Genomic DNA, 16,866 nt, shown 5'->3' with positions numbered 1-16,866 from the left:
AGTCTGTTGTTCCATGTCCAGTTCTAACTGTTGCTTCCTGACCTGCATACAGATTTCTCAAGAGGCAGGTCAGGTGATCTGGTATTCCCATCTCTTTCAGAATTTTCACAGTTTATTGTGATCCACACAGTCAAAGGCTTTGGCATAGTCAATAAAGCAGAAATAGATTTTTTTTTATATTTCTCTTTCTCATTAACTTCTGACCCCTCCCTCCCTCCCTGCTCTCTTTCTGGTCCACAGATTTTAGTCCTAGATCCAGCCAATAAGATTTTGAAGTTAGGAGCCATCCTACCTGGACAGGTGGTGAAAAAAATGGTTTCCATCATGAACAACAGCCAAGCCCAGCTCACATTTAACCTGTCAGTCATGTTCTCGGCAGAACTCCAGGAAACCAAGGTTGGTGATCAGGGTCCCAGCGGCGTCTTCATGCCTCCGCACCTCACGATTCTCAGGCAGCTTCCGTGGGCCAGGCCATTCCAAGTGCTCTCCCTGTCTGATCACCTTCATAAAAAACGGTATAGGAGAGCCCCTGTCACTCCCCTTTTGCATGTAGGGAAACCACAGCTTGGAGAGCCTCTTCCTCTAGAGGGTGACAGTGACACCCAGAAGTGCCCTTGATAGGATCCGGAAGATCTGGGCGCAAGTGAATACACATACATCTTCATGACAGGAAATTTGAAAAATATGGAAAATCACAAAGAAAAACATTTGGCCTACAATGTCATACCCCAAAATAATCACTTAACATTTTTGTACCTTTCTTTCCCCTGTTTTTCCTACACATTTTAAAAATAAATTACCAACTTTCAGATTGTTTTGAAGCCTGCTTTTACCATCTACCAGTAACTCCTAAACATTGTTTCATTTGTTCATCTGTACCTTCATTACGTAGATGAACCAGGCCTCTATTTCTGCTCATTTCAGGTGTTCCTGTTTTTTAATTTTATTTTATTTTATAAGCAACATTGTAATATTCATTTAAACAAACCTTTGTGTGCACCCATGACTCTCTGCTGAGCATATACTCCTAGAAGTGAGCTTCTTGGACCAAAAGGAAGAGTGTGTTTCAATATACATCATTCATCTGCCCCCGAAAGGCTGTCCCTCTTTCCACTGGATTCCGCTGTGTGAGGGAAACATGCCTGTTGCTAAATCCATGTCCTCAGGCTCCCTGCATAAGGAACCCACAGCCCCGGCTGCCTGCTTCCTCTCACAGTGTTTGGATGGCCCTTTGAAATGGGACCAGATGTATTTCATCTTGAGAATGGACTGTATCCATTCCTTCATTCAGTTCATTCTTACGTTTACTCAGTAATCCATCCTCACAGCAGGACCTTGGAAATGGAGCTCCAGGAGTCCCCCGCCCTCAGCTGCTGAGACTTGTTGTCGTTTTGTCCAGGTCATCACCTTGTCACCATTCCGCAACATCACTCTGAAGCCCAAAGAGGTTCAGAAGCTGGAAGTCACCTTCGCCCCACTAAAGCGTGTCCCTCCCTTCTCCGAGGAAGTGTTCATGGAGTGCATGGGGCTCCTGCGGCCCCTTTTCCTCATCAGCGGCTGCTGCCAGGCCCTGGAGATCTCCCTGGACCAGGAGCATCTTCCCTTTGGACCAGTCGTGTGTCAGACACAAGCCACGCGTCGCATCCTCATGTTGAACACGGGTGACGTGGGTGCAAGGTAGGAGAGTCCCCTGGGCCTGGGTTCCCGTCAACTATCCCAGGACCCTCTAAAGTGGGCATTTGGTGGTCCCCATGCCACAGATGGAGTTAAGGCTCCACAGTGGTGCCCACCAGCAGGTGCTTGCCCAGTCACCATTCAGCACGTTGCCACAGCCGTGCCTGCTGCACACTGCCCACCTGCAGGGGACGCCCTTCACACCAGCTGCAGGGGAACAGTGCCCTGAAGCTGTGAGGTGGCAGCCTTGGCACTGGAAGCACTGGTCTGCACCATCCTGCCTGGACCAAGGGCCAGACCACAGAGGGGTGACCACAGGGCCAGCAGGTCCCAGGGCCACCAGGATCAGGGGCAGCTCTCATGTGAAGGGATTGTCTCCACCCTCCTGGATCAGACCCGAGAGGCAGTGCAGGGATCGGTCATGGCTACCAGCTCGGGAGGGTTCCAGTCCTGGCCTGACCACGTCCTAGCTGTGTGACCTCAGGCACCCACTTAAATGTGTTCACACACATGCTCCCCCCGTGGGTGTCACTGTGGACAGAAAGATAAGATGCACCACTTTCCACCCTTCTCAGCCCCTAGGGAGAGTGAAGAGGTCGCACCCAGGGATGACTTGGCCTTGGTCCCACACCGCAGCTTTTCCTGGCAGTCTTCCTTCTCCTAGGTCCCAGGAAGGGCACAAGGGGGTGAACCTCCCACCTGAAAACCAGACACAGTCTCTCTTCTCAGCAGCACTGAGAATACCACCGGGATATTAATAAACTGTCTCTCTTGTCTCCTGTCTTGGAAAAGGTTCAAATGGGATACCAAAAAACTTGAGCCTCTGTTCTCCATCAGCCCGGAAGAGGGCTATATCACCGCAGGCATGGAGGTTTCTTTTGAAGTGACTTACCATCCTACCGAGGTGGGCAAGGAGATTCTCCACAAAAACTTGCTCTGCTTCATCCAGGGAGGCAGTCCTCTGAGCCTAACCCTGTCTGGAGTGTGTGTGGGACCACCTTCAGTAAAAGAGGTCAGTAGGGGCTACCAACAGATGGATCAATGGTGGAATGGCCCAGCAAGCCCCACAAGAGAACTCAGTCAGACTCTGTTCAAACAGTCCTCAGTGCCCACATCAAACATGCAGACCTGCTCCCTCCTCCACAGGGCCTCTGCACGTGCTCTTCCCACTGCTGACATACTCCTTTTCCCCTCTCCATTTAGTTAATTCCTATTTATTCTTCAACTCTCAACCCAAGCATCTCATTCTCAAGGAAGGTTATACTGACATCTCTGGCTAGATCACATTCTGCCATAAGCTCTGTAAGTAAAGGGTGACACCTGGGTTAACCTCTGCTGACCCTGTCGCTAGAAGCCCTAGCAGTGGAGACCTGATAGTTCCTGGCAACATTGCTTACGGTCATAATGACACCTGAGCTCCATCTCTTGCTATTTCAACAATATTATGTACCTGGAGTCACGCAGTATGTTATAAATGTGTATGTACAAGTCTTGGCAAGAATATATACTTTCATTTTCTTGGGTGAATATGTGAGAGTGAAATGGCTGGATCATAGGGTAGGTACATGTTTGCCTGTTTAAGAACTTACCAAATTGTTTTCCAAAGTGGTTGTGTCATCTTATGTCCCCATCAGCCACCTCAGACGTTTCTACTTGCATCACATCCTTGCCAATGCTTGATATGGTCAGGTTTTTTAAAATTTTAGTCATTCTAATAGGTACATGATGATATCTTATGGTTTTAAATTTGGATTTCCCTGGCTAATGGTGTCAAGCATCTTTTCAGGTACTTCATTGCCATCCATCTATCTTCTTTATTGAAGTATCTCTTCAAGTCATTTTCATTTGGGTTGTTTGTTTTCTTGTTTTACTGTGTTTTGAGAGCTCTGTGTGTATTCAGGACATAAGTTTTGAATTTATATCTTCAATCTGTTTAGAGTTCATTTTTGTATGTAGTATAAGATTATGGATCAAAATTCAAAAAATCCATTTTTTGTACACAGATATCCAGTTGTTCCAGAACCATTCACTTAATAGATTGTCCTTTCTGCACTAAATTGCCTTTGCACTTTGGTAAAAAACCAATTGATCATATATGTGTGGGTTTCTTGGTAAACTATTCTCATCCCCTTGGTGAACTCTTTGATTCCCTTTATAGCAGTGCATTGTCCATGTTGCTAGATTCAATGGCTAGTTCTCACTGCTCATCTTACTTGACTTGTCAATAGCATTTGAACACGTTGAACAAGGCCCTCGTCCTTCAAGCAATTCCTTCATCATGTGGCCTCCAGGATACTGCCCTCTCCTGGTTTTCCTCCCACTTTAATAGTTGCTGCCTCTCATCTCCCCTTCTGGTTTTTCTTAACATTGGAGCGTGTAGGATTTTAAGAATTGGTTCTAAAATTCCTTCTTTTTTCTAAATACACTTACTTCTTGATGATCTCATCCAGTTTCTTGGCTTTAAAAAAAAAATTGCTATACTGACAGCTCCCAAATGCATGTGTGTGTGTGTATAAACTTTCCTTTGAACCCCAGACTTGTAAATTCCTCTACCTGCGTGAGGTGTCCATCTTCTTCCAGGTGGTGAATTTCACCTGCCAGGTGCGCTCCAAGCACACACAGACCATCATGCTTTCGAACCGCAGCAACCAGACCTGGAATCTGCACCCCATCATTGAGGGTGAGCACTGGGAGGGGCCCGAGTTCATCACCCTGGAGCCTCACCAGCAAAACAAGCCCTACGAGATCACCTACCGGCCCCGCAGCATGAACGTGGAGAGCCGCAAACATCAGGTGGGTTGAGCCCCACCTCCCACATGGGTTTCCTGGCATGGCTGGAGGAAGGAGCTGTGGGAGAGAGAACGTTAGGACAAGGGGGGAACCCTACAAATAATGTGGAAACCACAGGGAACTGTGTCCAAAGCTCATCAAGACCAAAGCTTCCCTTTTCGTCCATGTATTTTCGTGTTGAGGGGCTTCTCTTGGAACCAGAGGCTCATCTCTGAAATGAAGTCCTGGATGAAGCACCAAGCAATTAATACTTAATTTAAGTGCACAAGTAACATCAAGGTGACTGTGATAAAGATTAAAAAAGGAAGCCACAATCTTCTACTGCCCTCACAAAAAAAGAACTGTTTTCTTCTGTCTTCTTTACCAATCCTTACTCAGAGACAGCCGTGGCTGCCCTCACAGCATCCTCAGTTCTGCATCCTGCTTACTTTCACATTACATCACATCATGAGCATGTTTCTGTTTAGCTGTATAATCTTCATGATAATCATCTTCACTGATTGACTAATATTTCATTGAATGACAGTTCCATAATTTATTTAACACCCCCAGTTATTGGATGTTTAAGTTATCTCTAAATTTTCATCAGTAGAAGCGATTCTAATATACGTGTGCTTCCCCGATGGCTCAGTGGCAAGGAATCTGCCTGCAATGCAGGAGCTGCAAAAGACTGGCTCAATCCCTGGGTTTGGGAAGGTCCCCTGGAGGAGAAATGGCAACCCACTCCAATATCCCTGCTTGAAAAATCCCTTGGAGAGAGGAGCCTGGCGGGCTACAGTCCAAAGGGTCACGAAGAGTCAGTCACGACTGAGTGACTGAGCGCACACGTTTATGTATAACTTTTTCCTCTGCAGGGATTTTTCTTCAGTAAGTTCCCTGGGATGAGATTCCTGGTTCGAATACATGTGAACATGTTTATGACTCTTGGAAACGTATTATGAAGCTACTTTCCAAAAGTGTTAAACCTATTTGCATAACTTCGTTAATCCTGTGTCGCTGCCATGCCTGAGAGGTAGCTGATAAAGGCTGCTCTGTGTCATGCTCTCCACTGTTGTTCTTCTCTTAGGGCACCCTCTTCTTCCCCCTCCCAGATGGGACTGGCTGGCTATACATGCTGCACGGGACTTCCGAGCTCCCCAAGGCTGTGGCCAATATCTACCGTGAAGTGCCATGTAAGACACCCTACACTGAGCTCCTGCCAGTCACCAACTGGCTGAACAAGCCCCAGAGGTGAGAGAATAGGTGGGGGATGAAGAGGGGATGGAGGGAGGACCCGCAGTGTCGAGTCTGGCCCTTTGTGCTGCTGCCAGGCATTGCCTGACCTGCGCCCCACAGAGCGTGTCCTGTTCAGGGCTGCCTGTGAGCAGCTGACGCCTTGTAAATTTCCTGGAAGAGCGCCAGGCACAAAATAAGTGCTCAATAAATGTTAGCTGTTATTATTGTCAAAATGATAATCGTGGTGGTTATTACTGAGAGCCCTGTCGTATCACATCAGCCACTGGCCAGATCCTCAGATCTTGTACTTGCAGAGAGAAAAGAAGCTGGAGGAGCTGGAGGCCAGCCAGGTCCCCTTCTTTTATGGAAAAGGAGCCAAAGGCTGGGAGAAGAGAACTACCTGCTCGGCATAGTGGATAAAGGCCCAGACCCACGTTTGAATGCTAGTTCGGCCTATAACTCGGCATTGTTACCTGTGCATGGCATCTTCCTTCTCTCCGCCTCAACTTCTTCCCTAGTAAAATAGAGAGGATAACGAGATGTACCTCCTATAGACACTGGCGACTAAAAGCTTGTAATGTAACCCATGTGGAGCAGGACTCAGTACCTGGCACATAGTAGGGAGTTGTTAAGTGGTAGTTCCTGTTATTACTAGTGGCAGTGTGGAGGTTAGAACCCTGGACCCACATGCTTTCTGTGAAATCAAGAGTGGACAAGGTACCTTGCCTTCTTTCCTTTGGGCAAACTGTCTCATTTCATCCTCTCTTCTTGCACCCCTGTGTTCCCCCAGATTCCGGGTCATTGTGGAAATACTGAAACCAGAGAAGCCTGACCTGAGTGTCACCTTGAAGGGCCTTGATTACATTGATGTGCTGTCCTCCTCAAAGAAAGATTACAAGCTGAACTTCTTCTCCTACAAGGAGGGACTGTACACAGCAAAGGTATCCATACACTAAAGGCACTGCCCTGGGACCCTGGAGGGTTGGCCCTGAGGTTGATGATCCTGTGTTGGGAGGGAAGATATACCCTCCCTTATCCTGCGAGACTGACCATTGAGGGGGACCAGACCCTTTAAGATGAGACTAGATAGCCAGCCAACATGTAGGCCCATAACAAACCCTCAAGGTGGCGGAATCATGAAAACCCTGAAGCAGTAGGTAACATTGGGCATCAGACACCAGACCACAATAAGAGTGAAAGATCCCTTTTCTGAGGGTTTAGAGAGCGCCCGGCATCAGGCTGAGCCCTCGACACAGCTAGTGACATCAGAGCCAGGATTCATCTCAGAGCCGGTGACTCCAGGACTCCACAGGGTCCTTCACGCATGAACCGTTCCTCCTGACTCATTCATCAGTTCAACAAGCATCTCTTGAGTACACGTGCCATATGCTATACCACGTGCTGATAACACAGCAGTGATCGAAAACAGGCAGAGTCTCTGTTCTCCTGGAACACACAGTCCAGTGAAGGAGATGAGCATTCATCGTGTAATTGCACTCTGAATGGGTAATTTCCAAATGGCGTAAGTGCTTTGGGAAAAAGGACTGCGTGGTTCAGTGGCTCACTGAGAGGTCAGGGCTGAAGAGAACTTACAGGAACTATTCCCCTACAGACAGTGCTTGACACCAAGATGGAGGATGGAATCACCTAGGGGAAGATTTTAAAGTGAAAAGAACAGCACGTGAGCACACAGAAGTGGCAAGAATGAAGGGAAATAATGACAAGTACTGGCAAGGGTGTGCAGAAGAGGGATCTTTCGTGTGTTGCCGGTGGGAGAGAAATAGTGAAGACTCCGGAAGACAGTCTGGCAGCTCCTCAAATGGATAGATGTAGAGTTACCATAGAATTCAGCAATGTGTTCCCCAAATAAGAGAAAACATACGTCCACACGAAAGCCCATATGTAAACGTTCATAGCAGCACTATTCATAAGAGCCAAACAATGGGGACAGCCTAATTTCCATCCACTGGTGAACGAGAAATACAATGGAATATTCTTTGGCAATAAAAAGTGATAGGAAGCGAGTACTACTGCAGGCAGCACTGCAGTGAGCCCTGCAAACATCACACTGTGTAAACAAAGCCAGCCACAAACGGCTACATGTTGTGTGGTTTTTTTTTAATATGAAATGTTCAGATTGGAAAGTCTATAGGAATAGAAAGTAGACTAGCAGTGCCTAGGACTAGAGGCGATGGGTTAGGGGGACATGGGAATGATCGTTACTGGATAACGGGGTTCTTTTGAGGGTGATGAAGATGAGTGGTGATGGTTGGACCACTTTGTGAATATACTAAAAAAGCACTAAATGGTACACTTTCAATGGGTAGATTCTATAACATGTACTGCTGCTGCTGCTAAGTCGCTTCAGTTGTGTCTGACTCTGTGCGACCCCATAGACGGCAGCCCACCAGGCTCCCCCCCCGTCCCTGGGATTCTCCAGGCAAGAACACTGGAGTGGGTTGCCATTTCCTTCTCCAATGCACAAAAGTGAAAAGTGAAAGTGAAGTCACTCAGTCATGTCCGACCCTTAGCGACCCCATGGACTGCAGCCCACCAGGCTCCTCCATCCATGGGATTTTCCAGGCAGGAGTACTGGAGTGGGTGCCATTGCCTTCTCCAATAACATGTGAGTTGTATCTTAATAAAGCTGAAAGGAATTATGAGACATAAAGTACAAATCAAGAAGTTCTAATACCCATCTTATAGAAGCGCCTGGAACAGAAAAACACGACAATAAAGGGAAGAAATACTCTTCAAAATGATTGGGGGGGAAATCCAGAGCTATTTGACAAAGTCTGAGTCTTCTAGTTGAAGAAGCCCAGTTTATGAAATGAGTCCTGTGATTATCCCCTCTGCCCTGGGACAGTTTCCTGATTGCAGTACAGTGAGCTAGTCTGAGCAAAGCATATCAGGTTTGGTGAACTGAGGAGGAGGAAGTTAATAGTCGGGGCAGTTGGACAGGGGAGAAGATTATTTGAAAAAGTAATTGTTGAAATTTCCCTGATTTTATTTTTTTATAAAACAATTTACAAATCCAAGAAATTTGATGGAGTTTTAACAGGAGAAACAAAATCATGCCTGTGCACATCATAGTAAAATTGCTGAAAACCAAAGATAAATAGAAAACAACCAGATTAAAAAGTTCTATTATGTACAGGGAGACACCAATAAAAAATGACCACTGACTCCTCTTCAGAAATAATGGCAGCACTCTGAAAAGTGCTGAAAGAAGAGATTGTCAACCTAGAAATCTTTATTCACTGAAAATATCCTTTAAAACAGACAGTAAAATAGACATTTTCAGATTAAAAAAAAAAAAAAAAAAGGAGAGAATTCATTGCCAGCCCACTTGCCTTGCTGTAAAACATACTAATGGGTATTCTTCAGTCAAAAGAAAATGATGCCAGGTGGGGACGTGGATATCCACTGGGAGGGAAGAAGAGCTCTAAAAATAGCAAATAAGTGTGTAAATATGAAACATATATATCTTTATTCTTAGAACTTTCTTAAAAAGACAACTGGCAGTTTATAGTAAATACCATAACACTGTAAGGGGGGCGAAGGTAAATGAGATTATACCTCAGTAAGATTACTGCATTTGTGAAGTAGGATGTGTGAGATCGGAAACATAAAGCGTCAGTTACGAAGTGGGAAGTGATGAAATACCAACTCTGCATTAAATGTTGATAAGTTGTCAGTTCTAGAGCTACTACTAAAACTATGTTATATAAAAATATAGCTAAGAAGCCATAGAGGAAATAAAATATATTCCAAGAGATTTCACATTGATCCATAAGAAGGCAGAAAAGTAGCAACAAAGGAATTTAAAAAATAGACAAATTGAAAGGAATAGCAAGAGGGCTGACTTCAACCTAAACATATAAATGATTGCTTTAAATGTAAAACAACACTCCTATCAAAATACAGAGGAGGTCAGAGCACTCTAAAGACAAGAAGAGGTCAAAAATAAAAAGGCAGGTATGTAAGGAACTATTAGCACCTAACAAAGATAAACAACTCAAGGGATTAAAAAGGACAAAAAACTGGAATCCTCTACCTCACAGAAGTAAATGTCTGAGTGGCCAGGAAGCACAGGGGAAGATGCTGAATGTCATTAGACATCCAGGAAAAGGACTGCGAAAGGGGGGCAGCTTGTCCACAGGTCAGATGTGGGCTGCAAGTGTGGGCTCTGGAGTCAAGCCAACCTGGGTTCAAATTCTGGTTCTGACACTTTTTTGCACAAGACCCTGGGCAAGATAACTTCCTTAGTCTGTTTCCTCATCTTTAGAAAAATCAGTGAGGGAAATAGTAATGTTGCCCACAAGCTGTGTGAATTAAACAAGTACCTCCAGGGCTTGTTGTTGTCATTCAGTTGCCAAGTTGTGTCCGCTCCTTTGCAACCCCATGGACAGCAGCACACCAAGCTTCTCTGTCCTTTACTGTCTCCCTGAGTTTGCTCACATTCATGTCCATTGAGTTAGTGATGCTCTCTAACCATCTCATTCTCTGCTACCCTCTTCTCCTCCTGCCTTCAATCTTTCCCAGCATCAGGGTCTTTTCCAGTGAGTCAGCTCTTCACACCAGGTGGCCAAAGTATTGGAGCTTCAGCTTCAGCATCAGTCCTTTCAGTGAATATTCAGAGTTGATTTCCTTTAGGATTGACTGGTTTGATCTCCTTGCTTTCCAAGGGACTCTCAAGAGTCTTCTCCAGCACCACAATTCAAAAGCATCAATTCTTCAGCACTCAGCCTTCTTTATGGTCCAATTTCCAGTGCCTAGGACACAGTGATCATTAAGTGTTAGATGCCATTATTAGTAGTAGTATTGATGTATTAACTGTTCTAGCAGTAGCAGGAATAGGGATGAAACCCACCACAGCATGAACCTCTTGAGGTCCTGCTTGTTCTCCAGGACCACTCACTGTCCCCACTGAGAACACCTTCCTCCTCAGCCCTAGACCGTGCTGCTCTCTCCTCTTCTAAAGCAACCCAGGTTCCTCCATGCCTGCGCACCTGGAAGGAGCCAGAGCAGAACACCTGAAGAGAAGGGCTGGGTGGCGGGGTTCACGTAGGCTGGGAGGGCCCATGCTTCACATGCCCAGGCATTGCTAACGGAGAGAAGGATCCTGTCGATGGTGGAAGACCCCGAACTAACCCCTCTTCTCCGCCCCACTTCCTCCCACTCTCTCTGTGAATCCAGGTGATCTTCCGAAATGAGGTGACCAACGAGTTCTTATACTACACGTTGAGTTTCAGGGTCATCCCTTCAGGCGTCATCAAAACCATTGAGATGGTGAGCCCCGTCCGGCAGAGCACCTCAGCCTTCATCAAGGTGGAAAACCCCCTGCCCTACATGGTGACCTTCTCCACGGAATGCAGGATGCCCGACATCAGCCTGCCCTCCCAGTTCGTGGTGCCCGCCAACTCTGAGGTATGGCCCTGCCTGTGGGGGCTCCCCACTGGACATCTGTGATGGAGACTCTGCCCAGGGGGCCTCTGGACCCACTTCTGCATCCTTGAGTCGGGGCAGCCTGGCAGTGATCAGGAGGGTGGAAGACCACTGCTCCATCACGGTCCTATTCTCTCCCTTCCCCTGCCACCCAAGTCCTCATATAAACCAGGGCCACATAGAGCTTTGGCTCAGGCATGTTAAAGGAAATTATTTATTAGCCTCTGGGGCTTCCCTGGTAGCTCAGACAGTAAAAATCTGCCCTCATTTCAGGAGACCCAGGTTCCATCCCTGGGTCGGGAAGATCCCCTGGAGAAGGAAATGGCAACCCACTCCAGTATTCTTGCCTGGAGAATTCCATGGACAGAGGAGCCTGGTGGGCTACAGCCCATGGGGTCGCAGAGAGTCAGACACAACTGAGCGAGTAATACTAGCTGTCTCTGTTACATGTTTGTTTGCCCTGCTCAATTTAAATTATTTTTCTTACTTTTCCTAATTATATAAGTCACATGGAATATATGTAGTGAAAAGGACAGCAAGGGACACTTAATAGTGTTACTGGATCAGTTGATAATATTTTTATTAGATGTTTTGTATGTATGTTCAGTAAGGAAACTGGCATCCAGTTTTCCTTTCTTCTATTAGCCTTGTTGGAGTCTGATGTACAGATTATGTTCGTTGAGGTAGGTTTCCTCCTATTCTTTTCTATGGGAGAATTTGTGGAATATTAGATTGGTAAAAAGAAAGCTTTATGATCCTGGAATTTTGTTAAGGGAAATTTTTTTTTTTTTACTATTGATTAAATATCTTGAATGGTTATACGACTATATGGGTTTTCTTTATCTTTTTGAGTCTGTTGTGGCAAGTTATATTTGTTTACACATTTGTCCATTTTCATCTAAATTTTTTAATTGTGGTAAAATCATGTAAATTTTAACACTGCATTTTTTTCTGTTAAACATCTACTACAACTTTAATGATATCCTCTTCATTTTTCAGTAAGACCCAGTTTTTTAAGAAACAATATCTGTTCATGACAAAAAAGACTATTTTATCTCTATGTACATGAAACAGAAAATGAAAGTCCCAGGCCTCCCTGGCGGTCCAGGGCTCAAGACTCCATGCTTCCACTGCAGGGACCAGAGATACAGTCCCTGGTCAGGGAACCAAGACGCTACATGCCACTTGGCATGGCCCCCCCAAAAAAGAATAGAAAAGTCCCCCAAATCTCATTTCCCCCACTTTAAGACAATTACTGCTAACAGTTCAATATAGCCTTGCTGTGTCTTTTGTATACATATGTAGAAATATTCCTCTCCACAACAATGAACTCATATACATTTCTGGAATCTTCTTTTTTTCCACTTAAAATATGATTACCACCTTTTATTTCAATGATTAGAGCTTTGGTGCTTCCTTTTTAATGGCTACATAATATTCCACTGAAGTGAGTAACGTATAATTTATTTATCCAGTCTTTTACTGCTAATACATTGGAATTATTGCCCTTATTTTGCTTTTATAAGCAACACTCTTTGGTTCTTGTTTTGTTTTGCTTTGGATGACAATAGAGGAAGCAGAATGCCTCCTCTAAATGATGGTAGAACCCCAGAAGCTGGTTGGAGATTGTCCATGAGCAGAGAAGGAGCTGCCTGACCTTTAGCCCTCTTGCTCCCCCAGCCTACCCACTCCTGTCTCTGTAATTATGCTTCTCAAGAGAGGATCCAGTACCTATTTTTATATTCAGAGAGATTCCAGATACAGAAATACCCCAACTAGGGAAAAATTCCAGGGAGGAAAAGTGGGCTGGTTTGGACAGAGGTTCTCCAGGCTTAAGATCAGTGTGAGCATCTACTGCCGACCTGCTCTGAGGATCACAGGAGCCTCTGTCTTCTCTCGCAGGGGACCTTCACATTTGAATTCCAGCCCCTGAAAGCTGGAGAAACCTTCGGGAAACTGACACTGCACAACAGCGAGCTGGGTTACTACCCATATGAGCTCAATTTGAAAGCCTTGCCAGCACTGCCTGAAAAGCCCGTCCACTTCCAGGCTGTTCTTGGCAGCGGCCAGAGCATCTTTGCCAAGTTCACCAATTACACTCGGCAGAAGACAGAGTACTACTGCAGGGTGAGCAGCCCGGCCCCACCCTCTGCCCTCTGCTTTCCAGAAGTCTGGGCTCAGAAACAGCGGGAGCAGGACACTGGGGTACAGAAAAATGAAATTCCTACTTAGGGCCTTCATCTAGTTGAAAACTCGCAGCTAGAAACAGAGTATCAGAAAAAATATCAGGTCTGGGTTCTTCCTCACAGACTTTCTAGCTTAACAAGCTGGAGTGTGGCGGGTGGGGGTGGGGGCGTGGGGGGTGCGGGCAGCGTTGCTCAGCGGTCGGTGCAGAGACAGTTGGTTTTGGGGAGGTTCTGTTTCGGTAGTTAATCCTGTATTCACACTGATGTAATAGGTAGCATATATGGAACACTTGATATGGGCCAGGCTCAGTTTTACACGCGTATTTAAAAAATCCTGACAGCTATCCCGTGAGAGTATTGGTAAGTTACTGGTAAGCTCTACTGAGAGCTCAGTGGTCATGAGTACACGTTGTGAAATCCAACAGACCTGGATTTGAATCCTCACTTCATTGTTTATTCTTTGTATGAATATCTTACCAATACTCACATGTTCCAGTCATAGGAGCAAAGGGGTGAAGAGACCCCAGAGGGGCCTGAACTGGCACCTAAACACGCGGGTGTGGAAGGGGCGCCTTGCACTTCTGTTCTCAGCTTATTATCCAGAACCCGCCCCCCATCCCCGAGGAGCCAGGATGTCCAGTCCTCCTGCCTGTGGAGGGAAAGGAGTGCAGGCACAGGGGAGCAGCACCAAGGGCCGCTGCCCACATCGCCCTGCCTGTTTCTCTTGGCCTTGGTTCTTCTTAGTAAACTAGGGATAAACTAGTAATACCTACTCTTCGAGAGAGTCACAAGGACTCGACTTTTGTACAGCCTGCCCTGCCTCACACAAGCCTAGGTTGCTCATGTCGGAGGGTGGGGGTGCTGGGGAGGCCCAGAGCTGCAGGCTTGCTCTTCAGGGTCCAGGGTGAGCCGAGCACATGTGTTCCCCTTTCAGACCGACTGTCCAGACTTCCACACGGAAAAGGTCATCTACGCGGCGCCTGGGGCGCAGGGCGGCACGGAGGTCAGCGTGGAGGTGTACTTCGAGCCCAGCCACCTGGGCGAGAGCAAGGGCATCCTGACCCTGTCGTCGCTCGCGGGCGGCGAGTACACCATTCCCCTCTTCGGGGTGGCTCTGGCCCCCAAGCCGCAAGGCCCCTTCCTGATCCGAGCCGGCTACAGCATCGTCATCCCCTTCAAGAACGTCTTCTACCGCCCGGTCACCTTCTCCTTCATTGTGGAGAACAACGCGTTCTCCATCCGCGCCACGGACTCTGTGAAGCCCAAGAAGATCAACAACATCACAGTCTACTTCGAAGGAAACCCATCGGGCAGCAAAACCCCCATCACCAGCAAGCTGATTGTGACCTGCCCGCCCGGAGAAGGCAACGACACTGCAATTAAGTGGGTTTATTACCTGAAGGGGATCACCCCATAGTGTGAACCAGGGTTGGCAGCGTCATCAAAAAGCCATCTCATCAACCGTTAAGACCTTTGTGTTGCTCTAAGCCCCACAAAGAATAGAGGAAATAATGAGAATTCTAAAGGTACTACCTCCAGCTCAATTATAAGGGCACTTACTTTCACATTATATGAATTCCAAACATCTATATGAAATACAGATACTCCATGTTTAACACAGTAACTATATAAAACAGAGCTGTATTTTACTTTGCAAGATCAAGTCTCTAAATTTGGTTTCTTAATATACCTGCAAAGCCCAGACACTGTGTAATAGTCCCCACGTTTAATAAGGTGACCTTCCCTCACACGGCACTTAGCACATGACTCTGGGGCCCCGCAGTTTCTTTTTAAAACCCACGATGGCTTCAAGAGCCCTTAGCCATGACTCTGTTTTGACACTGTATTTTATTCTGCTTTCACATGAAAGCCAAACAGGTCACTACTTTCAAAGCAAAGAGCAGATACATCAAGCCAGTTTTTGCAGGGACAGAAGTTGGGGCGCTCCCCAATCTCTGGGTCCCTGATCTATTTCTATAGAAAGTTCTCACAGAAGGCCAGTTCCTGAAGAGATGCTAATAGAGACCCCAGGTCCCCAACCCCACTCAGCTTGTGGAGCAGTGAGTCTCTGCCTAATTCTGGTCCAGACCCCACCTCCCCAAATACTGATTTAATCAGTCCAGGGAGGGACCTGGCATCTTTTAGCTTGTATAGCAGAGTTGAGAAGCAGCGCTACAGATCAAAAGCCACCTGGCCAGGCATGCTGAGCCAGTCAGGAATCTGCTTCCAGGGGGACCGTGACTCAGGTTGGCATGTTTTAACTGCGGCTGTCTTGTGTGCTCACAAAGGGTGACACTCTGGTTGGTGCCCTTCAGAGGGAAGGCACCATGGAGGCCCCAGCTCTGGGGAGAGTGCCTCCCTGGACTCTCCCCAGGGCCCTGCAGTGGTCTGAATAGAGCCACTCACCTCTTGGCACCAGCTGTTGACATAAAAGTGGTTGAAGACTGGCCCTCAGGCATAGGAGTGGAGGGCCAACAGGCTTCTGCACAAATGCACACACACACCTATGCCTGAGGGTTCCCAGCCTCCACCTCCTCCCCTCTCCTCATCCACTCCACCTGCAAGAGAAGGAGGAGGCATAAAAGAACCTCCATGGCCTTTTGGGAATGGATGCGCCCAAGAGGTGGCACTCAGAAATGATCCCTGGACCGACAGCCTGAGGATCGCCTGGGAATTTATTAAAAATGCAAGTTCTCAGGGCCGGCCCCAGACCTATTGAGTCAGAAGCCCCAGGGGTGTGGCCCAGAAACCTGTGTTTTTAACAAGACCTTATGGCTCCTGGAGGTGTTTTCTAATGGACAGAGATTCTTCCACCTCTTTGTACCTCCCTCTGACCCTCAGCCCATTACACTTGACACACAGCTATACCAGATGAAGCCTCTCCTAAAGAGGCTGCAGACACACGCTTGAGAGCTCATTTTTGTGACCCCTGAAGACCGTCCTGATAGGAATAAAGCTGAAGAAGAAGACAGCAGATATTCCCAGTGATTAAACGAGCAGCACGCCGAGGGGCACAGAGTAAGGAGCACGCCCTCTAACCACCCAGTAGAGAGTCCAAAGAAACCAATGGTTCTCAAGCTCACTATCGGTCAGAATGACCCTGAGGACTTGCTGACCACAGACTGCCGGGCCCCACCCTCAGAGGGCCTGATTTAGTAGGTTTGGGTGGCCCAAGAATTTGCATTTCTGCCAGGTTCTGAGGGATGCCATTGCTGCCCAAGTGAGGATCCCACGTGGTCAGCACAGCTCTGAAACCTGGGCCTCCTCACATCAGTGGCACCTAGGAATGCAGACTCTCAGGCCCTCTTGGACCTACTGAGTCAGAATCTGCATGTTAATGCCCTCCTGGGTGGGGGTGGGGGTTGTGTGCACAGTGCAGAGGAGATCGTGGCTGTAAGGCCCCAGGAGAACTGGAGCCTTTGCTGAGCCCACAGCCCCTAACGCTCTTCATTAGAGCCCTGAAGAGAATCTCACCAACTCTGCCTACAGCCTAGTGAGTGAGATGGGCACCTCCCCCCAAAAGTGCCCCCTCCCACCCATTCCCCAGAAGCAC

General features: G+C 47.1%; 1 protein-coding gene across 1 annotated transcript in view; it reads left to right on the top strand.

The window, feature by feature from the left end:
- The window catches only part of HYDIN (HYDIN, axonemal central pair apparatus protein), a 347,261-nt gene extending 330,977 nt beyond the window's left edge, over positions 1 to 16,284 (top strand). The window contains 9 exon segments of the mRNA XM_027516055.1: positions 241 to 396; positions 1,400 to 1,677; positions 2,467 to 2,686; positions 4,255 to 4,467; positions 5,531 to 5,694; positions 6,470 to 6,620; positions 10,879 to 11,109; positions 13,030 to 13,254; positions 14,248 to 16,284. Coding sequence (XP_027371856.1) covers positions 241 to 396; positions 1,400 to 1,677; positions 2,467 to 2,686; positions 4,255 to 4,467; positions 5,531 to 5,694; positions 6,470 to 6,620; positions 10,879 to 11,109; positions 13,030 to 13,254; positions 14,248 to 14,730 — 2,121 coding nt within the window. The 3' untranslated portion in view covers positions 14,731 to 16,284.
- The last annotated feature ends 582 nt before the right edge of the window (positions 16,285 to 16,866 follow it).

The sequence above is a fragment of the Bos indicus x Bos taurus genome, chromosome 18 (genome assembly GCF_003369695.1).
Source record: "Bos indicus x Bos taurus breed Angus x Brahman F1 hybrid chromosome 18, Bos_hybrid_MaternalHap_v2.0, whole genome shotgun sequence".
Taxonomy (NCBI): Eukaryota; Metazoa; Chordata; class Mammalia; order Artiodactyla; family Bovidae; genus Bos; species Bos indicus x Bos taurus.
Note: the sequence above shows the minus strand (reverse complement) of the source record. Positions and strands in the feature narration are given on the sequence as shown.